The sequence below is a fragment of the Callospermophilus lateralis genome, chromosome X (genome assembly GCF_048772815.1).
Source record: "Callospermophilus lateralis isolate mCalLat2 chromosome X, mCalLat2.hap1, whole genome shotgun sequence".
NCBI classification, from domain to species: domain Eukaryota; kingdom Metazoa; phylum Chordata; class Mammalia; order Rodentia; family Sciuridae; genus Callospermophilus; species Callospermophilus lateralis.
This window is the reverse complement of record NC_135325.1, coordinates 87,722,405-87,748,186: the sequence shown is the minus strand read 5'-3', so window position 1 is coordinate 87,748,186 and position 25,782 is coordinate 87,722,405. Positions and strand designations below refer to the sequence as shown.

General features: G+C 35.7%; 1 protein-coding gene across 1 annotated transcript in view; it reads left to right on the top strand.

Annotated features, from left to right (window-relative positions):
• Positions 1–25,782, top strand: part of Gucy2f (guanylate cyclase 2F, retinal) — a 110,950-nt gene that overhangs the window by 62,067 nt on the left and 23,101 nt on the right. The window contains 5 exon segments of the mRNA XM_077106479.1: positions 924–938; positions 940–995; positions 18,902–19,073; positions 21,556–21,596; positions 21,598–21,710. Of these exon segments, the coding sequence (XP_076962594.1) occupies positions 924–938; positions 940–995; positions 18,902–19,073; positions 21,556–21,596; positions 21,598–21,710 (397 nt within the window).

Genomic DNA, 25,782 nt, shown 5'->3' with positions numbered 1-25,782 from the left:
ATAGGGTTTGATGACTGAAGCATCCTTGAGACTATACATGGAAAGAAAATTATCTATCAAACACTTATGTTACAGCCTTCGAAATAGCAGTTTGTATATTAAGAGTCAAGAATAAATGTACAATCACAAGAATGGGATCCTAATTAGAATAAGTTATACTCCATGTTGGTATAATATGCCAAAATACACCGTACTGTCATGTGTATCTAAAAAGAACAAACAATAATAAATGCCAATACTTGGCTATGATCATTACACATCATGTACATCATCACACTATACTCCATAGATATGTAAAATTTAAAAAGCAAAATAATTTTGAATGAAAAAGCAAAAATATACTTTCAAAAGAGTCCACATTGCATATATTACTATGATAATACATTTGTGCCTTGGATTTAAAAAATGTTTAGTTTACATTTAAACCAATCAGTTTGTGATTAAAGCATATGAGCCCCTTAAAATGGCCTGTCCCACAAGGTAAATGCAGGAATCATTTGCTGCATTACATCTTCTGCCCTATGTCTCCCACTACAGATGCCTCAAGGCAGTGGGAATTGCAACCACTGACCATCACTATTAATTGCAGAAAACCTGGTGCTACATCACTTAGCTGTGAGTAAGTGAAATAACCTAGCATTTTCCAGTTACGTGAGGTATTGCATAGAGTGGTATCATTCCTTTTCTGGGATCTGCATACCTGCATTTGTTCCCTTGTCTTGAGTTAGCTTGCATTTTTAACTTTGATTTCTCTTCACAATCTCAATGTAGCTCAGAATACAGAATTTCCATGGGGTGGAGGGTGAGAAAGGAGAAAAATGTGTTTGTATTAATAGTATTACTGTAAACGATTCTTGGGAAGGGACATTACTCTAAAGCTGCTGGCAATTATCATCACTACTCTCTACCTTTTTTCTTTCTAGGGTGACTGGATGCAAGGTTGAAAAGTTCCCTCTTGGAGATTTTAGAGACATTAAGTCCATTGGAGACATTAAGTCCATCAAATGCAAGTGATGTATATGAAAAGATATGAGAAACCCTCATTTATATCCTACAATCAGTCCTTTCTCCAAAGTAACTTACACCAGCTGTTTAGGAACATTCTTTAAGAAATCCATGCAGGGAAACTAGGGTTATTACTGGCTTGGTGTGATCATGAGATGCAATGGCAAAATTATAGGCTCTGGAATCAAAGAAACATGAAAGAATCAAATTCTAGCTCTACTGTGTAAGAGCTATATATTAACTTGGGCAAGTCACCTAAAGCCCCTGAGCCTTAATTTCCTTATTTGTAAAAATGCATATTAATGCTTACTTCCTACTTCCTAGGTTCAGATGAGTATGAAACAAGACAATTCATATAAAACTTCTTGCACATTTCCTGGCACATAGCTTCTTTGTAAAATAACATCTTTTATGATTATTATCAATTAAATATACCATAATTCAAAACTGGAAAAAATAACTGCTAATTTCTTCTTAGAAATAGCTATTTCCCTAATTCCACTTTTTATGTTCAAAGAGCCCTTGGTTAATTTACTTAAGGAAGCAACCTGTAGATAAGACAAGGATGATCCCTTCTAAATAATTTAAAATCTTGACTGCCCCTTAAACTTTGAGTCCATGAGGCACCTGCTACATCTAGAGCACTGTACATGTGAGAAAACAAAGGAAACAGAAGATAGGTGACTCATGGAGGAGAGGGTGTACCCTAGGGATTAGGATGAGATCTTGTGATTTGGTATTTCACTTACATGTGATTTTGGTGCCTGGAGCTGAAGGGGAAATAATGAGACATAGGCCCTGAAGAGAGACCAAAGTTAGCTAAAATATGCAATTTCATAGTGGTTTGATGACTCAGGGTGTCCAACAGAAAGCTATATACAAAATTTGTAACCAAAATGGGGCCAAATCTGAGAAAGCTATAGGCAGTAGATTTCAAACCAGGTTTGAGCATAAGATCGATTCAGTTTGGTCATCTTAACTCCCTCATATTTCAGTTGATATTGTTGTCCATATTTTAATTCATTTTTAAAAGAGATTTTCCAAATTTGGATTTTTATTTTAGATGTGTTAAATTGACTTAACTTTGTCCGTTATATATTTTAATAGGCACCTGATAATGAATACAAGTTTGGAGATCATGAGTTGAGGCATAAATTTTAGAATGATCATGTTTCCTAGCAACTGAAAAAATACAAACAAAAACATTATATTTTTCACTCATGAGTTTGGCAAATCTTTTAAAATTAATAATGTCCAGTGTGAATACAGGTATGGGATAAAGAGTGTGCATATGCATTTTGTGAGACTAAGAATTGGTAAAGCCTATTTGGAGGGAAACTTGATCATTTTAATCAAAATTAAAGGTGCATTTGTGGGCTGGGGCTGTCAATCAGTGGCAGAGCACTTGCCTACCACATTTGGGGCACTAGATTTGATCCTTAGTATGCATAAAAATAAATAGATAGATAGATAGATAGATAGATAGATAGATAGATAGATAAGGCATACTGTCCATCTACAACTACAATTTTTTTAAAAAGTATGTTTGTACATTTGTACTGTAACCCAACATTTGCACTTCTAGAACTCTATTCTCTAGTTATACTCTTGCTTGTATGCAAACATAGGTGTATACTTTAGTATACTAAATTTACTTCTTTTGGATAAATACCAAGGAGTGAGTTAGCTGGGTCATATGGCGGTTCCATTACTAGTCTTTTGAAGACCCTCCACACTACATTCCAGAACAGTTGTACTAATTTGCATTCCCATCAACAATGTATGATTATACCTTTTCCACACATCCTCACTAGCATATATTATTATTTGTATACTTGATAATTGTCATTCTGACTGGAGGGAGATGAAATTTCCATGTAGTTTTTTTTTCATTATTTAGAGAATACTTTGTTAGTTTCTGTAATCAAACCCATATAATATGATAAGACCTTACATATCTGATACAGTGCATTACCCCTGTACGAATGGGAAAAAATAAGTTTAACATTTTTAGATCAACATGACTGTTAAATTCTGTACAATACCAACTCAACATGGTAAACTGGGATACTTTTTCCAAAGTTGACAGCACAGCTAAAGTTTCCAAAAATTCAAAATTATATGTGTGTGTGTGTGTATAAACCAATAATAGCATTATGTTGTGCATCAATAGCAGCAACAGCTTCTCCAGGTTCTGCTGTCATCTGAACAAAATTAAAGGGGGGTGGGGGTAAAAAACAAAACCAAAACAAAATCCATGTAGTTTTGATCTGCATTTCCCTGATTGCTAGAGATGTTCAATATTTGATGGCCATTTGTGTTTCTTCTTTTGAGAACTGTCTGTTTAGTTCCTTTGCCTACTTATTGATTGGGTTATTTGTGGGTTTTTTTTTTTTTTGACTTTAAGTTTTTTGAATTCTTTATATATTCAGGATATTAATTCCCTGTCAGAGGAGCAGCTGACAAAGATTCTCCCCCATTCTGTAGACTTTCTCTTTACTCTCTTAATAATTTCCTTTGCTGTACAGAAGCTTTTTAATTTGATGGCATCCCACTTATTGATTCTTGGTTTTATGTCTTGATCTTTAGGGATCTTGTTGAGGAAGTCAATGCCTGCACCTATACGATGCAGTGTTGATCTTATGTTTTCTTCTAGCAGTTGAAAGGTTTCTCATCTAATACACATATTGATTTGACTTTTGTGCAGGGTGAGGGATAGGTATCTAATTTCATTTGTCTACATATGGATACAGTTTTCCCAGCACCATTTGCTCCAAATATATATTTGCTCCAACATATATTTTTGGCACTTTTGTCAGCTATCAAAGGGTTGTAAATATGTGGGCTTGTCTTTCTGTCTTCCATTCTATTGCATTGGTCTGCATGTCTACTTTGTTGCCAATGTCATGCTTCTTAATTAAAATGGCCCTTAATATTGTCTGATAAGTACATTATACTTCACTGAATAATTCACTTTCTGTAACCCATACTCCAAAGCTGTTTCTTTCTTCTTAAATCTCCAGTGTCCTTCTCTTTTCTCTATTTTTTTACTATTGTCCTGAGTCTAAGCAACTATCTTCTTCCAGCTACCACAACCATTACATTTTCTTTTAATAGACTTTATTCTTTAGTTTTAAGTTCACAGCAAAATTAAGTAGAAAATGCAGAGAGTCCATACATATCTCCTGTACCCACATATTCGGTTTCCCCCATTATCAACAGAGTGGTATGTTTGTTACAATCAATTCATCATAATATCATTATCACTCAAAGTCCATAGTTTACAGCAAGATTCACTTTTGGTGATGTATGTTCTGTGGATTTTGACAAAGATATAATGATATATATTCACCATTATAGCACCATATAAACTAGTTTTACTGCCTTAAAAATCCTCTGTGCTCTGTCTATTCATACCTCTCTCCCCACAACCCCTGGCAACCACTGGAAATTGTTTTTTAATTATTCTCTCCGCATTCACTTTTATCACTCTTAAACCCCTTCTACACATTGCAGAGTGCTCTTTTCAAAATGGAATTTGATCATGTCATTCCTTTACTTAACTCTCTTCAATAGATTCCAATTGTTCTCTTCTTGTGTAGAGACTTTATGTTACAGATTGAATGCCTTTACGATTAAAAATGGACTATTCAAAATTTCTCTTTCATCTTATGACTTTAAAGGAATATGTCCATTTCATATAAGTTGTCAAATTTACTGACATAAAGTTTTAGAAAATAAGTATCTTTAGGGTCTTCAGCATTATTCAGCCTTCCATTCCTAATACTGACAATTTATGTTTTCTCTTTTGTTTCTTAGTCAATTTTTTTAGTGGATAGTCAATTTTATTAATCTTTTCTAAAATTCAGCTTTTGACTTTGGTGATTTTTCTTTGTTGTATCCCTAATTCCTGTTTGATTGAGTTGTATTCTTATTATTTCCTCCTTTCTACTTTTTTGTGTTTAATTTGTTGCTCTTTTTCTGTTTTTTTTTTAATTGGAAGTTTTGACATTAAACTTCTTTATTTTATAATATAGTCACTTGTAACTACAAAATTCTCATTAAGGGCTCTTTCAATCATGCTTTTAAAGCTTTTTATTATTTAAAATAAAAATATACAGAAAATAAAGAGAATGATACAACAATATCTATGTGCCCACAACCAACCTTGAACAATTATCAACATTCTATCATTATTATTTCATTTATACCTCTACCCATTCCTAATTCATTTATTATTATTATTACTTTGTTGAAATGCCCATATCATTTCTCTAACATTATGGTAAAGAAGCACAACAATATAATCTAGATTTCTCTCCTGATATAGAATAGAGATTAGAAAACTGTGGCCCATGGTATATTTTACATTATTAAAAAAAAGAAAGATTTTGTAACAGAAACCACGTATGACCTGCAACGCCTAAAATATTAACTGTTTGTACCTTTACAGACAAACATGGCTGACTCCTGATATAAAACAAGTTCGTCTTTCCAGAAAAGTGTATACCTTAGTAAATTTGTGCCTCCCCCAACCACAGGCAACTTCTGTTTTTCTGTTTGTTTACCTTAAATAAATTTTGCTTGTTCTAAAATCTCATGTAAGTGGAATCATACAACATAAAGACTATGGTATCCATCCATATAATTACATGTATATGTTGTTCCTTTTCATTGAGTTGTATTCCACTGAATGAATATAGCACAATTTAATTATTCACTTTCCCTCTGATGGGCATTTGGGCTGATTCCAAGTTTGGCTTTTGGAAATAAAGGTGATGTGGATATTTTTATACAAATGGTTTAAGAATACATATTTAAATTTCTTTTGGATAAGTTACTAGAAGTAGAAATTCTAGGCTAAGGGATAATATGTATTTAACTTTAAAACACCATCAAAATTTTTCTCTCTTTTACTTTCCTGAATGTAAGTTAGGAGAGCTTCCTGTGCTTTAAATTATTGGCAATATTTGATATTGTTGGTCTTTTTCTTTTTTTCAATACTGGGTATTGAACCTAGGACTTCATGCTAGGCAATCACTCTAATAATTGAACTGTATTCTCAGCCTGTCTTTACTTTTTTTTAACATTTTTTTCATTTATTTTAACTTTTTTTATTAGTTGCTCATGATAATACTATGATCATGACACATCATACATTTGAATCAAATGGGGTATAATTTCTCATTTTTCCAAGTGTACAGGTTGCAGAATCACACTGGTTATACAGCCATGTTTATACATACAGCAATACTAGTGTCTATTTTATTCTGCTGCCCTTCCTATGCCCCCTTCCCTTCCCCTCCCCTCCCATCACCTCTCTCTACCCAATCTAATGTGACACATTTTTCCCTCACATCATCATACATGTATTTTGTATAACGATGAGGGTCTCCTTTCATCTTCTGTGCAATTCCCCTTCTCCCTCCCATTCCCTCCCACCTCTCTTCCCTATTTAGTGGTAGTCTTCTTCTCATGCTTTTCCTCTCTACCCCATTTAGAGTCACCCCACTTATACCAGAGACTCTGCATCTAAAAGAAGAAAAAGTAGGCCCTAATCTTCATCATGTTGGATTAGGCCCCAACCTCCTTAATAAGACTCCTATAGCACAAGAATTAAAACCAAGAATCAAACTAAAAAGTTTCTTCTCAGCAAAAGAAACAATCTGTGAGGTGAACAGAGAGCCTACATCATGGGAGCAAATTTTTACCCCTCATACATCAGACAGAGCACTAATCTCTAGGGTATATAAAGAACTCAAAAAGCCAAGCACCAAAAATGAATAAATAACCCAATCAATGAATGGGCAAGTGACCTGTTTGCGATTTTGTGACTAGTTTATTTCACATAGAATGATGTCACGTTGTCTTTTTAAAAATTTGTTATAATTAGTTATACATGACAATAGAATATCATTTTGACACATTATACATAAGTGAGTATAACTTCTCTTTTTTCTTTTGGCAGGTGATGTAGAATCACACTGGTCATGTAATCATATATGCATATAGGGTAATAAAATGTCTTTATTGATATAATTACATGAAATAAAATTTACACATCTTAGGCATTTCATTCAGTGAATTTTGATAATTGCATAGATCTGCATAATATATATTATGTCCATTACCCTAAAACTTTCCTTCCCCCACTTTTCAGTGATTCTCCCATTCCAGAGGCAACCACAGTTCTCATTTATATCATCATCAATTAATATATTTTTGTTTGTTTGGTACAGGGGATTGAACTCAGGGGGACTTGAACACTGAGCCAACCCCCATCCCTATTTTGTATTTTATCTAAAGGCAGGATCTCACTGAGTTGCTTAGCACTTTGCTTTTGAGGCTGACTTTGAATTCACGATCCTTCTGTAGGAGTGTGCCATCATGCCCGGCTATATTTTTTTTCCATTCTTGGATTTCATATAGATAGAATGAGTCAGTATTTTTGTGCCTTGTTTATTTCTCTCAACAGAGGTGCATTTTAAAATTAATCCATGATTTTTCATGTATCAGTAATACATCTTAAAATTGTCTACTGGCACTTTATTTTATGAATATTTTGCAATTTATTTACCATTTCCTTTTGATGAACATTTGTTTTAAGTTTTTCAGCATTAGGAATAATGCCAACATAAATATTTTTAATGTAGTAAGAAAACATAAACTTAACCATTATAGTTGTACAGTTCAGTAGTGTTAAATGTATTAATATTATTATGAAATAGAGCTCTAAATCATTTTATCTTGCAAATCTGAAATGCTATATCAATTAAGCAAAAAAAATCACCTTTTCCCCTTCTTCCCAGACTTTGGTAACCAACATTCTGATTTGTTTCTATAAATTTTCTTAATGATGTCTTTTTATCAGTAAAATTTTCAGGTTCAATAAAGACAGGTTGCCAAATTCATCAATTATTTTCTTCCCTCCTTCTTTCTTCATTTCTCTCTCACTCCTTTGTCTCACGCTGTCTTTCTTTCTTTTTAGTAGACTGTTCTCCCCAAATTCTTGCCTATTCCAAGAATCTGGATTTACTTTTATGATCCATTTTGAATTAGATTTTATGTATAGACTGAGACAATGATGAAGATTCATTTTTTCCATAGATATTCAGTGTTCTAGTAACAATTGTTCAACAAATAGTTTTCTTTTCTCTGTTGAATTAACTTTGCAACTTGATGAAAAATTTACTGACTATATATGTGGGCAGGTATTTTTGAATTCCCTATTCTGGTTCATTCACTCATCAGTATACCCTAATGCCAATACCACATCTTCATGATTACCATAGATCTAGAGAGTCAGTCCTAAAGTCAAGCAGTGTAAACCCCTCCAACTTGTTCTTTTTCAGTTTTGTTTTGGATATTGAAAGTCTTTTTAAAAATTTTATCAAAGATTTTTTTTTTTAGTTTTTAGTTTTTGATGGACCTTTATTTTATTTATTTGTATGTGGTGTGGGAATCAAACTCAGTGCCTCGCATATGCTAGGCAAGCACTCTACCACTGAGCCACAACTCCAGCCCCTGGAGTTCATTTTTAATACTCTGTGCCTTTTTCCAAATTTACTGTCTGGCTGGGAGTGGTGGCACACATCTGTAATCCCAGCACTTTGGGGGAAGCTGAGGCAGGAGGATTGCAAGTTTGAGACCAGTCCCAGCAACTTAGCAAGACCCTTGTCTCAACATTTAAAAGAATAATAATAAGGGCTGAGGATGTAGCTCAGTGCTAAAGTGCCCTTGGGTTCAGTACCTAAACAAACAAACAAACAAAAATCAATTTCATTATTTCATTACCTGAAGGAAACCTTGCTGCAGGCCCCTGGTCTGTGCTCTCAGATTCTCCACAAGGTGCCCCTCACGGCTCTTCCTTAACACACATTGCATCCAATGCAGAAATCTAGAAGAGCACCAAGAAAAAACTCTCCAATAGTGTGCATGCGTGTCTCCCACATGCATGTGTGTGCACTTGTACAGACACACTCACACACACACACACACACACACACACACATACACAGAAACTTGTTGCATTGCTTATCTTTCTCACTTATGAATTTTTCCCACACCATGTGTGATTTTTCTATAATAGCATTTCATTTTCCCACAGTATTTCAGACTATTAGATCTGCTACCATCTATCTAAATTAGCCCTTATTGTAAGATTTATGTTATTTCCAGGTTTTTCTCTATTATCAATAATGTTTTAATGAACACAGACATGATTACTTCTAATTCCATGAAAATAAACATTTCCATAGAGAAAAAAAAATGCTAGCTTACAGAAGCCTGGCATGGGGTGAGGTTCCTAAGAGGGTGGAAACAGAAATGGGGAAATGTGAAATTGAAACAGGACCATCCCTTAGGAAAAACAACAGGTATGTATGAGGATTCTGGCTTTCTTTTTATAGCAGAGGCTTCTGGGCATCCCGTCAAATCCCAGTCCCAGGCCAGGCTTGAATGGTTGCGATGCCATACTTAATGAAACCATGAATTCATTGCACAAATAATGTTTCTTCTTTTTCCCCATCTCTGAGCCACAACCCTAGCCCCATTATCAAAGACTTTTAAAAAAGTCTTTGGGGCTGGGGATGTGGCTCAAGTGGTAGAACCCTCGCCTGGCATGCGTGCGGCCCGGGTTCGATCCTCAGCACCACATACAAGATGTTGTGTCCGCCGAGAACTAAAAAATAAATATTACAATTCTATCTATTTATCTATCTTAAAAAGTCTTTGATAAAATTTATCAATAAATTTTAGAATCAACTTACCCATGACTCCAATAAAGACTTCTGGATTTTCGATGAGGATTTCAATTAATTAACAAATAAATCTAAGTAAAATAAACATCGGAACAATATTGAATTTTCCAGTCTATTAATGTGGTATATATTTACATTTACTTCAGTTTTCTTCAAATTTTTTCATGAATGTTTTGATGCATGTTACATAGTGTTGATAGAAGTGGTGACATATTTGCCATGTTTAGACTGAAGAAGAAAATGATCCAGAATTTTACTCTGAGATCTAATGTTACCTGAAGATTTTTTATACATATCATTTCCTTATATTCCTACTTTTCTATGATTCATTTTTATGTTAAATAATTTTTGTATTTTTTCAAGACTCTTTTTTTTGCTACTTGTTGCAACAATTTCATGGTTTTATGCCTTTTTTCTGTTAATATAGTACATCGCCTTTTTTAAAAAAGAAACATTAAAAAACGTTACTTAAAATCTCTGGGATAAAATTTACTTGTTCATGATATCCTTTTTATTATAATTTTTATATATTGCTGGATAATATTTGCTAACATTTTTTAAGGATTTTTGCATCTATGTTTATGAAGAGAATGATCTATAATTTTCTTTTAATGTTCATCAGTTTTACGTATCAGGGTTGTATTTGGCTTCATAAAACAGTTTGGGTGTCTTTATTTTCTGAAAGAATTGGTAGAAAATTTGTATTATTAAAATTTTCATAAGCATTTTAGTCAACATTTTAACCACTGGGACCAAAAGAACTGACAACAACAATTAGAGGAGGATAAGTTTATTTTGGCTCAGAGTTCCAGAGGTCTTCATCCATATACCCCTCAAATCTATAGCTCTGTGCCAGAAGTGAGGCAGAACATCATGGTGGAAGGGTATGATGGAGGAAAGCAGCTCAGGATGTGACAGTCAGGAAGAAGAGGGAGAGAGAGAGCTCTGCTCACCAGGGACAAAATATAAACCCCAAAGTCATGCCCCTAGCGACCCAATTCCTCCAACCTCCCCATACCCACCTGCAGTTATCACCAAGTTAATCCACATCAGTGGATTAATGCAATTATTAGCTTAAAGACCTCATAATCCAATCATATTGCCTGTGAATTTTCCTTTGTTGTCTTACACATGAGTTTTTGGGGGGTTTCTCATATCTAAATCATAACAATAAATTTTATCAGTAAAATAATCTGGCCCTAGTATTTTCTTTGTGGAGATGTTTTAAAAAACAAATTCAATTTCTTTGACAAATATAAGGCTATTAGGATTATTATTTTCTATTTTTCCAGGTTTAATAAACTGTGTTGTTCAATAAATTTATGTTGTTTTTATTAGCATTAAGTTGTTTAAAAATTCCTTTTTTCACTAATATTTGAGGTCTATAGTAGTGCCGTCACCTTTCATTCATGATATTGATAATTTATATATATATATTTTTTTTTTGTAACACTCGTATTAGAGATTTATCAAATGTATTATGTTTTTGTAAGTAAAAGGTTTTCACTTTATTTCTTTTTTTGCCTGTTTTCTATTTGAATGACTCCTGCTCTTATTGTTATTATTTCCTTCTTTCTACCTATATTTGGTTTAATTTCTTCATCCTTTCCTGTTTTTAGAAACAGAGAATATTATTTTAATCACTCTTTATTTTTAACCTACATATTTCTCTTTAAACTCTGTTGTAGATGTGTAACATAAATTCTAATGTTGTATTTTATTGTCTTTAGTTTGAAATAATTATGATTCTCATTTTTATTTCATTTTTGATCCATGTATTATTGTAAAACATATTGCTTAATTACCAGGTATTTGGTGCTCTTGTAGATATCACATTTAATGCATTCCTTATTTAGCTCTTGTGAGTATGAGTCAAATAAAGTATATCATCTGAAAATTCAATCCTTTAAAATTTATAAATTTTTACAGTTAAATATGTTGTCTATCTTAGTCAACATTCCACATGTACCGTGAATTAGTGAATATTGTACAGTTGTTGGTTGTAGAGTTCTATTAATATCAATTAGGTCATGACAGTTGATAGTGTAATTCAAATCTTCTATATTCTTACTGCTTTTTATTAATACTTTTTATCAATTAATTTTAAAATTTCCCTATTATCTAATTCTGTGAATTTTTCTTCATGTAATTTGAAGCTCTGATTTTAAGTAGACATACATTAATGTATTAATAAATATTTCTCTGCTGATATTCCATGCCTGTATATTTGTTTTTCATATATGAAAACTTAATTGTCTATTAAGTCCTCAAATGTATTTATAATATCAGTGTGAACATCTTTTTTTTCTGATTGCAACATTTGTGTCTCCATAGAGTTGCTATCTACTGGTCATTTTTTACCCTTGACTCTGGGTCACATTTTTTTGTTTCTTTGTACACCTAAAGGTTTTTGGTTTGTTATTGAGCATTATTAGTCTGGATTCTGTTATGTTGATTGAATAATTATTTTTTTTCTTTGAAGAAAAACTCACATTTTACCCATTTTAGTTTCAAGTATAGCTTTACCTCTACTTCTCACTGTCTTCCAATATTTTTTGCTTTCATCTTTTATTTGTTCTTTCTAGATACACATGACTGTAGAGTACATTGTGAAATATTTATAGAAACATGGATCATGTCTTATTCTAATTGGGATCTCAGGCTTGTGGTTGTACAAAGTCTACATGTTACTGTTTTTTGGTTTATTAGTAATTTAAAGACATTGCTCCATTTCCTCCTCTGTCTCTGCCTTTTCAAATATCTAGTTTTTTAAATATTTTCTTTTTAGTTGTAGTTGGACACAATATCTTTATTTTATTTATTTATTTATTTATTTTTATGTGGTGCTGAGGATCGAACCCAGGGCCTCGCACATGCCAGGTGAGAGCTCTACCAGTGAGCCACAACTCCAGCCTATGATTTTTAATTTTTATTATATGGTAGATATTTTATACTACAAAACTGTAGAGGGTCAAATTAATATATTCTATCAGTGAGAATTTTCTCTTTCCATCTGTTAGGTGTGCAGGATAAGGGATAATCACATTAATCTAATCAGAGATTGAGCAATATTGAAGTTACATTTCAGCTTTAGTTAATTTCATTCCACCTCTACTTCGACTCTCTCAGGGATATCCCTCTAACAGTATGTAGGTTTCAATCAAAATATTGGAATATTTGGACTGCACTTCAGAGACTTTGGTCTTCATTCTTTTGTTTCTATTCTCAACATATGGCACTTCAAAATTTGGTAGATACCTTAAGAAAGAGCTCAACCATTCCTCCAGTAAAGCCTTGTCTTCTAAATATTGGGAAATTACAGGAGACCTCAGTCCATCTTAGAGAAGGAGTCTAGTCCCCAAACTCACAAAATCTGCCATAATAGAAATCCAGCCTGACATCTAGTACATAGTCAATAAATGTTTAATAAATTAATAAAGTATTGTTCATGGGAAATACAGCAGCAGAAGTCTTCCACTAGTGCCTAGTTATTATGTTCTAAATGATCACTGATTCCTGGGTTGTAGGCAATGGAATTGATACAGGGATAAGAAGTCTTGATCAATAGTTTTCTACCACAAAACAAGATAATATAAGGTGCTAGACACAACCATTAGTTCATGGAGATAGTAAATATTGCTGCCAAAAATAGGTGTCAATGGCTGATGTAATTGTGGTGGGTGCTGAGGTTGAGAATATTTTCTTAAGACTATCTAAACCTACCTCTAGGATGACATTGTAGCCGCTGTGGAAAATGGCAAACAGAAATCATTTCTGGTGTTATGATGTCCATTTGCCATTTGCCATGATGTACTGGGGATTTAACCCAAGAGTGTTGTTATGTTTTGGATGTGAGGTGTCCCCCAAAAGTTCATGTGTGAGACAATGCAAGAAGGCTCAGAAGAGAAGTGATTGGAGTGTGAGAATCTTAGCCCAATCAGTAAATTAATCCCTTGATGGGACTAATTGAGTGGTGGGCAGGTGGGGTGTGGCTGGAGGAGGTGGGACATTGGGGGCCTGGCTTTGGGTATACATTTGTATTTGGCAAGCGGAGACTCTCTTTTTTCTCTCTCTGCTTCCTGATCATCATGTGAGCTGCTTTCCTTTCTCACCCTCTTTTGCTATGATGTTCAGCCTCACCTTGAGCCCTGAGGAATGGAGTAGGGTTGTCTATGGATTGAGACCTCTGAAACTGTAAGCCTCCAAATAAACTTTTCCTTATCTACACTTGTTCTGTCTAGGTCCTTTAGTCACAGCAGTGAAAAAAGCTGACTAAAACAGTTACTTTACCACTGAACTACATCCCCAGTACTTTACATATTTTCATTTTGAGACAGGGTCTTGCTAAGTTGCTTATAGCCTTGCTAAATTTCTGAGGTTGACCTCAAACTTGTGATCCTCCTGCCTCAGCCTCTTAAGCTACTGGGATTACCGGTGTGTGCCACCATGCCCGACTTCCAGGAACATTTTTAATGGGGCGAAGGAATCTCAAAGATAATCTAGGCCCATGTTTGAATCAGGAGCAGGTGTCAATGCTTGCATGCTTAAAGGTTTTATGTCAATTTTGAGGCTAACAAAAATCCTGGGAGACAGGATTTTATTTTTTGAACATTGATGGTGGCCACATTGATGGTACGTATTATGGAAGTGGTAAATTACATGTCTACCCAATAAATGGTTATCTTGCTCAAATAAGTGTTCCAAATATTTTCTGCATCCTAGGGTTGTCCAGAGTCTTAGTAGGGATATATTTGCATAGAAGTATCTACCTATTTCCTATGAAGGATTTTCTCTAATGGTTATAGCTGAGGAAAGATGATTGTAAAGATCTTGCAAGGACCTAGGCCTGCAATTTTCCAAATTTGGGCTGATGGTGTAATGACAGATGCTGTAACATACTCCCCAAATATATATATATATATATATATATATATATTTTGTGTGTGTGGTGCAGCGTATCTAACCCAGGGCTTTTTGTGAATGCTAAGCACATGCTCTACCACTGAGTTATACTTCCACCTCCTTAATGTCTTAAACACAATAGAAGCTTAATTCTCACTCAAATAATAACACAATGGTATTCTTGGTTGGCAGGAGACTCTCCTTCAATATGGTGATTCAGGAACTGAGTCTATGACCATCTTAGGGCCTCGTCGAAATCTGCATTTAGCCATAGAAGTGGAAGGGAATGTATTTGCTGCTTAAAAGCCTTAGCCTAGAAATATCACATATTACCTCCTCTTACATTCCATTGCTTAGAATTCAGTCATATGGCTATCCTTAGCTCCAAGAGAGGCTGGTTAATGTGGATTATCTTTGCCCAACAAGAAAGGGAAGCAGATGTGTTCTGAGTAGCTAGCAGTCTCTGACATAACCATTTTGTACTCTTTCTTCTGATGGAGGTCCAGAACCCAGTAGTTTTGGCTGCTTGGTTCAAAAGAGAATGAAGTCAGAAGAAGGTGACTAATTTTCAACTTGTAGGCTGAGTTTCCATGTCTGCCTAATTAATTTAGGTTATAGTAGACTAAGAGAATTGTCATAGGTGTCAGACTTTAGTGTTTAGTGGGCGGTTTTGTTGATCTTTAGCTGCCATTTCCACCAGGGGTAATTTAACCTTGACTTGGGTCATCTTGTTGGAAAAAACAAGCCCATGTTTTAAGTCCCCAGGTGCACACCATCTCAATAAATGACCCACTATCCTCTCAATGCTCAAAATAGAATAATATTTGATTTAATTCTTTCCTTTACTCCCCACACCAATAGGTAATGTGATTTAGAACTCTAAAATATATATGCTTTTTTCTGTTTACTCACACTACTACTATTCTAAGCCTGTGTGTGTGTGTGTGTGTGTACACGCACACTTGCATGATGGTATACACACATACACACACACAGTTGTCTCTCAGTGTCTATGGGGGAGTGATTCCAGGACACCCCCTCAGGTAACAAAATCCATGGATGTTCAAATTCCTTATATAAAGTGGGATATCTTTCATACAACCGATGCACATCTTCCCACATATATTATATTATCTCTAAACTGTTTATAATACCTAATACAATGTAAATACTATGTGGACTGGGCTTGTGACTCAGAGGTAGAGCGCTCGCCTAGCATGCGTGAGGCACTGGGTTCGATCCTCAGCACCACATAAAAATAAGATGAAGATATTGTGTTCACCTATTACTAAAAAATAAAATACTAAAAATGCTATGTAAATAGTAGTTACACTTTATTATTTAGGTTATAATTGCAAGAAAAAGATTTTTATAACATTTTTAAACTGTGCTTGACTGAATATGCAGATGCAGAACCCATGGATACAGAGAGCCAATACATGTATGAAGTGTGTGTGTGTGTGTGTGTGTGTGTGTGTAAACATGTTTGCATAGTGAGTTTCAGCAATTAATAATTTCCCAATGATCCAATTCACTAAATACATTTCTTCAAATTACCTGACCTCTCTGGTATTTGTCACACTTTTCTGAAATTCTTTCTGGCATTTATCTCACTTTACTGAAAGTTGTCCTGTAGTGTTAATGATGTTGCTGTAAATAGGCTTTTCTCCACTTCTTTGGCCTCCCTTCTTGGTTTTTATGAAGGCTGCTTTTCAATTTTCTATCATTTAAATATTGATACATTTTTCTTTTCTATTTTTTCCTAAATGCTTTCCTAGCATAACTTCATTCATTCCCGTTGATTTAACATATCATTTATATTCTCACAATTCCTAAGTCTGTTTATTCATATCAGACCTCTTTCTTGAGTTCCAAACCCTGAATATACAACTGTCTCAAATAGATCCATCTTGATATTTTACAGGTACCTCATTTTCTTTTTTTTAAATTTGTCTATGTTTATTTATTATCAGCAATTTCACAGGCTATGACAGATACCTCATTTTCAATGTCCCAAACTGAATCTATAGCGTTCCATGCCATGAAATTTGCTTTTCTATCTGTCTTAGGTTGGATTACGTAAAAGCTGAGCTTAAGATGGAAACTCTTGTTCAGATTACTTATTGAGAGAATGCTCTCAAAGGAAAAGAGTGAGGAAAGCAGGATATGGTAGAGGTAAAAGCTAAATAAGTATTTGATCTCAGCTGGAGACTACAGACAGTATGATCTCATGGGAAAATGCTGGAGCACACGTTATATCATGAGTCCCACCTTGAAACCAGATAACTAGACATTTGGACTATCCACAACCAATCATTGCCTGAGATCTATGGGTGGGCTTAACCTCCAAGGTAAAGTGACTTACCTTTGGTTTGGGCCCTCAGTTTTTTTTTTTTTTTTTTTTTTTTCTGAGAGTGGGATAACTGAGTTTTCAACCAAAACTCATAGTAGCTGGGGAATGCACAGTAAAAGGGATATGGGTGGTGCACCAAACATCCACTACTACACTATCCTGGAATCCCTTGTATTAATGTATAGCACCACCAACTACCCACGAATCCAAGTAGAAATCTGAATATGATTATGGAGTTTATTTTTCTCTTTCTCATATGTCTTTTAATAGAAATAATAATAGATGAGAATCACTCACTGAGTTCCTGTAATATAAATTTCAATATATAAATATATAAAAAATTTATAGCATGGTTCTCAAAGTCTCAAGGGATGTGGCTCAGATCCATTTCTGAAGCTAGTTATTTCATGGTCTCTCCTCTGCACATTCTTGTGGGCATGCTAGGCCTGTTGCAGTTTCTTCAACACAACATGCTGTCACTCTTAACCCCTCCATCAAGTGACTCTCACATGGTAAATTTTTTTCTTGTCCTTCAGTCTAGTCAAGATTCTACCTCCTCAGGGAAGCTTTCTCTGACCCCCAAGGCTGAATTAGATATTGAACATCTGAACTCTCTCAGCATCCTATATCCTCTTCTTTCAGAACACATTTCATGGTAAAATACAATTGTCAGATAATTTGTCTGTCACCTCTCATTGAATGCCAGCTTTTTCAGGATAGTGATTGCATTTTGTTTATTTCTGTTTGTCTGGCATGTCCTTCTGTGTCTTCAACATGATGAGCACACACTAAATGTTTCTTATATTAGTGGGGAAAAATGAATATGAAGGGAAAATGTAGACAGAATTCTAGAGGGATTTTTTTTCTGATACAATTTTGTAAGGTCTAAACTTATGTTTATGTAGGGAAATTATTTTAATAGGTGCTGAGTAGATAAGTATTCGTAGAAAGACAACGTATTATACTTTTTACTGCACTATCTCTCTTTAGTTTTCTTGGATCCACGAGCTCCATTTCAAAGAGTCCCAGAGGAATCATGATGAGAGGCCCAGCTCCAGCATTTGCTAGTAAGTATGCTGAATGAAATTCCTGCCTGAAATTTCCCTCTTTGTCTATTGCATTCATTTTCTATTGCTGCTGTAACAAGTTAACACAAACTTAGTGGCTTAAAACATCAATTTATTATCTCATAGTTGTGTAGATCAGAAGTGTAGCCAGACTCAGCTGGGTGTTCTGCTCAGCATCTTACAAGTTTGATGTTGAGGGGTCAATTACACTGGGTTCTTATCTAGATGCTTGAAAGGAAAACCCATCTCCAGGCTTGTTAGCTTGTCAGCAGAATTTAGTTCAATAGAGTTTTGGAACTGAGGTTCCCATTTTCTCACTAGCCATCAGCTGAGTCCTGTTCCCATCTTGTAGAGGCTGTACAAATTCCTTTGCTCATAGCCTCCTTTCTCTATCTTAAAGTCAATATTGGCAGACTGAGTACCAATAGGTTGAATCCCTCTGGCTCCTTTGGTCTTTCTCCTTTTCCTTTTAAAAATATCTTTCTTTTTTTTTCAGTTGTAGATGGACACAATATCTTTATTTATTTATTTTTATGTGGTGCTGACGTTTGAACCCAGGGCCTAACATGTACAAGGCAGGTGCTCTACCACTGAGCCACAACCCCAGCCCTTCTTCTCCTTTTAAGGGCTCATTATGATTCAGTTAGTTTCACTCTGTTAATCTACTTTATGCCCAGAAGGCATAACACAATCACATAATAGGGCTAGGGGTTAGAGTTCATGGGGTGAAAATTCTGCTTACCACAGCCACCAACCAGGATGATGAAGAGAATGTTATGTGCCCATAATTCTGTTCCCCAAATGAGACAAGACAGCTGTGACTCCTCTCTTTCCCTCCTGTTTCTGCATCATGAGAACATTAACCCTTTATTGGGCTTCTTCCATGATTTGGGAATGTTTGCCATTATTAGTGAATTCTGTTCCCAAAAGAGCTTAGAAGACATACTGACAAATGAGGTTGTGAAACTCCTGCTGGATCTCATCAAGGTTAATTAAAAGACTGATGAAATCTTGGATTTCCCTTATAGATTAAAAGTTTTGAGCTATTTGATTTTCCTCAGATCACTGTGCTCATTCCATTCTTTTACCTTCCTTCCTGTCTTTTCACAGTCCTCTTGTTTATACTTGTTACAAGGTACTGATACAGCCGATATTTACCTGCCCCACTCCTTAATTTGAGGACCAACTATTTTTTTAACTTCCTATTTGTCATCAAGTACTCTTCTACCATATATATAAAGAAATGGTATACATATAAATTATATATAAATCATACATGTATATATATATGTATATTTATATATGTATATATAATTTATATGTATACCATTTCTTTATATATATGGCAGAAGAATACTTGATGACAAATAGGAAGTTAAAGATATGTATATAAATTATATATATAATTTATATGTATACCACTTCTCTTTTCTCTGTGGATGTGGGAAAGTGCTCATTCCCAGAATCTTTGGTGCTACTTAGTGTCACCTTCTAGCTTTTACCTTCCAAAAGGTGACTCAGCCTTTGCTTACCATAGGTATGGGCTGGGAACTCAGTGCTACCAGAAAGCCAAAAACTGTTGATTCCATAAGCCAGCACCTCCATTTTCAGTTCCAAGGGCTGCTGACTGCCAAGAAGGTTCATGGAAGGTTCCATAGATGGGCTTCTTTGGAATCCATGAACTAAATGAAATGATAGGCAAATTGGGTGTATGTGCATTTTGTGGGGTTGATCTGGATAATCAATTACTTGTCAAGCTTTCTGCATATTGATCACAGTCTTTATTTCTGTATCATGGCCTAAACCTTTTCAAGGGGGCATGGAAGGGGAAGACATTACCTCACTTCCATTCTCTTTAAGATAGGGTGATTATTCTTCTTTTAAAGAGGCTAAGAAAAACTAAATGAGCTACGATTTACTATGTAGTGTCTGAGACACATAGTAGGTACTAAATAAATATTTATCAGTTAACTATGAAATGGCAGAACTGATAATAGAATCCAAATCTCCTAATACCTATTCTAGTATTCTTTTTACTCACTCTATAAGCAAAACCAAGTGGCTTAAGGGAGAGTCCTTTAAATGACAGTGTTCTCAGGCCAGTGATGAATGAAACCAAGCTTTAGGAAACCTGAGGGATATCTTTTGATTGTAGACTATACTTGGAAGTACTGGAAAGTGCAGACTTTTTTAGAGCACAAGATGTGAAGCATTCAAATGCAAAGGGATGTTAGGCTGAAAAACAGAGCCAGATACTTTAAAGTACTCTCAGCATAAATGGTTCTGAAATGAATGAAGTAGAATATGGATATATTTCTATGCAGAATGGTTAAACCCATATGATAGAGTCCTGATAGATCCCATTTGAATGTCATGTAAAGGCTGCCAGGCAAGAACAGAGATCAGTGATATTCAGCTTTCATTTTCTTTTTTTATTGTCTATTTTTAATTGCAAAATGACATTAAATTAACACAAAATCAAATGGCATAAGTATATATGAGAAAATACTGACATTTACCCAACCATTTTTCTTCATATCCCCCACCAAATTTAGCTATTGCTAACAATTTGGTGAATGGACTTGTAATTAATTTTATATATATTTACATACATTGCAAATGATATTTTTGTTTGTTTTTTTTAAATATGTATGCTACCACTTAATTCTGCAAATTACTATTTTTCACTTACACCTTGTTGTAGAGTTCTGTCAGTACATACAGATCTATCTTATTCATTTTAATTATTTTTAAATATTCTTTTAGTTATTGATGGACCTTTATCTTACTTATTTATATGTGGTGCTGAGGATCGAACCCAGTGTTTCACACATGCTAGGAAAGCACTCTACCACTGAGCCACAACCCCAGCCAGTTTTAAGCAATGCAGAATATTCAAGGATGTAACATAAATGTAGCCCATCCCTTATTGATATTTAGTGTATTTCTAATTATATACTATTATAAAAACAAATGTGGAATGAACATTCTTCTCTCTGTCCCTTTGTGCATATATGCAACCATTTCTCAGGAAGAGAAGTAGAAACTGTGCAGTAAAGGGTTTGTAGGTTTAAAATTTTATAGCTATTGCTAAATTGTCCACCCAAAAAGCTGTACCAGTTTTCACTGTTGCCAATAATGGATGAGACTTACATTAGACCTGTTGAAGAAAATCACAATCACTAAATTCTTGGCAATTATGTTTCCATCCTGTTTCTGAAATGTCAATAAATCTCCAAGTAACACATAATTCTCCATATACACGTAATATAATTCTTCATCAAAGCCTACCATTTTAGAGCTAGAAGGGTCCTAAACACCTTGTCAGGGTTTGTTTTGCCTGCATATAAGAGAACAAGCTGAATTCTGGATCATAATAGCTCATGCCATTAACAATATCAGAAAGTGGCTCTAAAAGCACAAAATAGTTAAATAAGTTGCTAAATAAATTCTGTTGTATCATTTGCAGGGCATGAAGTACTTACACCACAGTGAGTTTGTTCATGGTTTAAAAGTCTTAGAACTGTGTGGTAGATGGGCAGTTTGTACTAAAAGTGACAGATTATGGCTTTAATGACATTTTAGAAATGCTGAGACTCTCTGAAGAGGAACCTTCTGCAGAAGGTAAGCAATGAATTTGTACCCTTCTGATGCACACAAAGTAACCACAAAGCTCAAATGAAAATATGCACTGAATTAAAGCCTCAGGCTCATTTCAACTCCCCACTTTTGTTGAAAATCCAGCCTCATTTCCAAACCAAAGGACTTGAATGAAGTCTGCATGCTGTAACCTCAGCCCAGCCTAGCCTTCCAAACAAAGCCAGTGCAATAATGTTCAGTTCCTGCTGTGGCAGGATTAGGCTGTATTGTTCAGAGACCCCAGCAGTCCCTGGAGAATCTTGCTGAATGCTAAGCACACAGTAGGTGCTCAATAAATACTTGTCAGATTGAATGGAGGGTAATTTGGAAGCTGGACCCCTACAGAGTACATTCTAGAATGGGATGTCACTAGAATACACCAGCATTGTGTCTGTCAGAGGAAGAAACAAGGAGGGGCGCCAGCAAATAAATGTTTCATGGTTTATGTGAGATGGCTTCAGATAGAATTATGGCCTACTAAGTAAGCATGCCTGTAGTCCATTTTGTGTTTTGCCTTCTGTCCATTGCACCAGTGGTAGCACTAAGAAATGCCTGTAGGGGTCACAACAGATCAAAGAAACAGGAGAAATCTAAGATGTGGGGGTGAGAAGGGGAGGAGGGAACAAACTGATAGAAAAGAGGGAGAGAGAGAGAAAGAAAAAGAAAAAGAGAAAATGAAAACAGTTCAATACATATAGGAAACTTCAACATTAAAAGTTTTAACTTATATTGTGAGGGTGAAGGAGAGAGGGAATGACACAGAAATGCATAGAAACAGACAACTCAAGAAGACAGAGGAGGAGTTGCAAAATTACAATATAAAACCATATTCTTAAGATGTTCTTTGGCATTATAAATTTGCTTTATTTTATTAGTGAATTATAGTTTTACATAATAATGGGGTTCATTTTGACATATTTGTAAATGCATACAACACAGATTTCTTTATTTGAATCCCCAGTACTACCCCATTCCCTCCCTTTCTCCCTGATTCATCCCCTTACTGTACTATATTGTTCTTAGGAACCAAGGCAGAGGGAGGAAGAGAGGGAAAAGGAAAGACCTGGGCAATAAAGTTAACAGAATTATACTGGGTGAATGAATGAATATACCATAATGTTTTCAAATTGTATTTTAGCTATAATGCATCAATTAAAATAAATAAATAGATGGCATTACAAATTTTAAAACTGCTGACTTTACTGCACAAAGGAAAAAAGAATAAAAGTCACAAAGGGAGACACATGCACAAATAGAGATGGACAGTACAGTTCTCAGTGGAATCATCTTTACACTTTACAAGTTCAGGAAGTTATGGGTCCTGCCTGGTCTGGGCCTTGCTTAGCTACTCCTATTTCAATTATCTCAATTTTTAAGATGAGATAGTGGAGGCTTGTGATTTGCCCATATCATGCAGCTACTTAGCAGCAATTCTAGGACTTCCATTCAGGCTTTCTGAATCCTAGCCCCTATATGCAGTCAAATGAAAACTTAAATTTCCTTTCTTCTGCCCATTCATGCTTTGGAAGGATTGATGCTCCTGATAATCATAGTGAAAGGCATGTGATCTTGCCACTCTCTGTTTCTTTCTGTGGACATATTCCTGTTTTTGACATAGTTGATAGCAAATTTCTGTCAAATTTTGTCATGTATAAAAGGTAAAACACAATCCTTAGCTTCCCAGAGTTCCATTTAATCCAAGCCTTGCAATTTCCATGCTTAAGGACATTCAGTCTTAGAATAAGTAAAGAATACCTGCTCTTTCTCTCTCTTTCTCTCTCTCTCTCTCCCTCTCTCTCTCTCTCTCTCTCTCTCTCTCTCTCTCTCTCTGTGTGTGTGTGTGTGTGTGTGTGTGTGTGTGTGTACTGTCTCTCACTCTTTTCATTTCACTTCACTCTCCAAATTGAGGTCTGTTCTTCACACTGCAGTCAGAGGGAGCTTGATAAACTGCAAATATGATCATGTTACAACTATGCTGACCTCCATTGAATGGCTTCTCATTGCTCTTAGGGTAAAGTTCAAATTCCTCTATATGCCTTATGGGTCCTGCCTGGTCTGGGCCTTGCTTAGCTACTCCTGTTTCATCTCTGTGCTCCAGCCTGCTAAACTCCTTCCAGATGTTTATTTATACCAGGCTCTCCCTTACTTCTAGTTCTTTACACATGATATACCCTCTGCCTATTCTTCCCTTCCCACTCTGTCATATACTCAGCTGGGTCTGAATAAATTCTACTTCTATAGGGCTGAAATACCACTGCATTGAGAAGTTTTCCATGACTCCCTCTGCTCAGCTAAGTTGGCCTTCTTTGTGATCTTTAGAATCCTGAAGTTTGTTGTAATACCAGTTTGTTAGTATTACTCATTTAAATAGCTGTCTCATCCCTCACCCAAACTATGAGCTATGTGATAACAAGAAACAAGTTTTCCTCCTGAGGGACTCCTCCTGAGTGACTTAAGTCACCTGGCAGAATAAATATTTATGGATTAACGAAATAAAATGAACTAAAGGAACTGCTTCCCTGCCTTAGGTGACAAGGCTAATAGGATCTTCGATTGGAACAGCATACATGTCAGGTCATCTGGCTCAACTTCCATTTTGCAGATGGGAGAACTGAGGTTCAGCAAAGTAAGATAACTAGTGGCCAAGCTAAGGTTTTGAACCCAACTCCCAGTTCTGTGTTATTTTGCACTGTATCACGCTGGTTCTCCAGAGTGATTTAATTGCCACAGCAAGACTCAGAGATAGTACCGGTTCCAGCTAGTGCAAAAAAACAACAAAAAAATCTAAAGTGATTTTTCTAGTTTTCCTAAGGGTTCAAGTTTAATGGTGGCTAGTGGCTCTTACTTGTTTCTGGAGTGGGGATGAGGAAATGGGGTTGGGTTGTAAGTGTATTCATTATTACCCACTCTCGACTATATAAGTATAGTGCAGATAAAGCCTCATTTTAGCCATTAACAACATACATGTCAGTGCTCTCTGAAAATACTGTTTGGTAATGATTGTATTTAATCACCTAGCTTTTTACCAAAGAGTTTTGCCCTCTTTTCCCTTCTTGTGCTTTTAAATGTGCAGAGAGAGTGGATGCCAGGAAGAAGCAGCCATATACCATTTTCCATGCTCTTAAATGTCCACCCCTGCCCTCCCTTCCAAAACCATCATGCTTGAAATCCCACATTCAGAAATGTATTTCTTTGGCTAACATATCATTCAGTCTTTTGGTTTCACTTGTAAATATCTGTCCTCTGAGACAGGGAGACATCAGGACAAAACCAACATGGTGAGTGCATCAGAGACTTTCCTTAGGGCCTGGTACAAGGACAAAGGCTGGGGACACCTGGAGAGCAAAGCGAGAATATGGGTACATGATTAGGAATGAGGCTAGAATTTCTTGTTCCATCATTTTGATGAGGGTTGGCTGAAAATAAGAATTTCCAGGGTGCATTTCTCTTTCCTGGATTTCACTACCAAACCACAGTCATCTCTGACCTTTCATCCTCCTTCTTGCTTCATAGCAACTTAGCCCCTGGGCTCCCTTCTTATATCACAAATTTAACAAGATGAAAAGTTAGCCATCACTTTCCCTCTGACACCCCCACCCTTTGCAGCCATTCTTCTCCTGCCTCCCTAACTGAATGTCAACCTGTTTACTTCAATTCCCTCCCCTTCCACAAAGCACAGTGAGCCCATCCCCAGTCCTGTCACTTCCTTCTCCATTGTAGCCTTCTAATATATTTGGTTCCTCATCCTACTAATGCTGCCCCACCCCCATTCAGGCCCCTTTCACCTCAGCTACTGCAATAACTTCCTAGCTAGTCTCCCTGACTCCAGCCTCTCCTTCAATCCAACTTGTGCAGGTTGCCAGATTAATCTTCCCAACAAGGCTTTCATCAAATCCCTCTCCAGCTCCAGCACCCCTACTGCCTTTTGTATTCATTCCAAATGCCTTCATTTGGCTCTCAGGGCCTCTCACCTTCTGCCCCCATTCTTCAAGCCACCCTCCCTCCCCCACTTCATCAACCCCATTTCTCCTTTCTCATTATTCCTTAACAGAGCCCT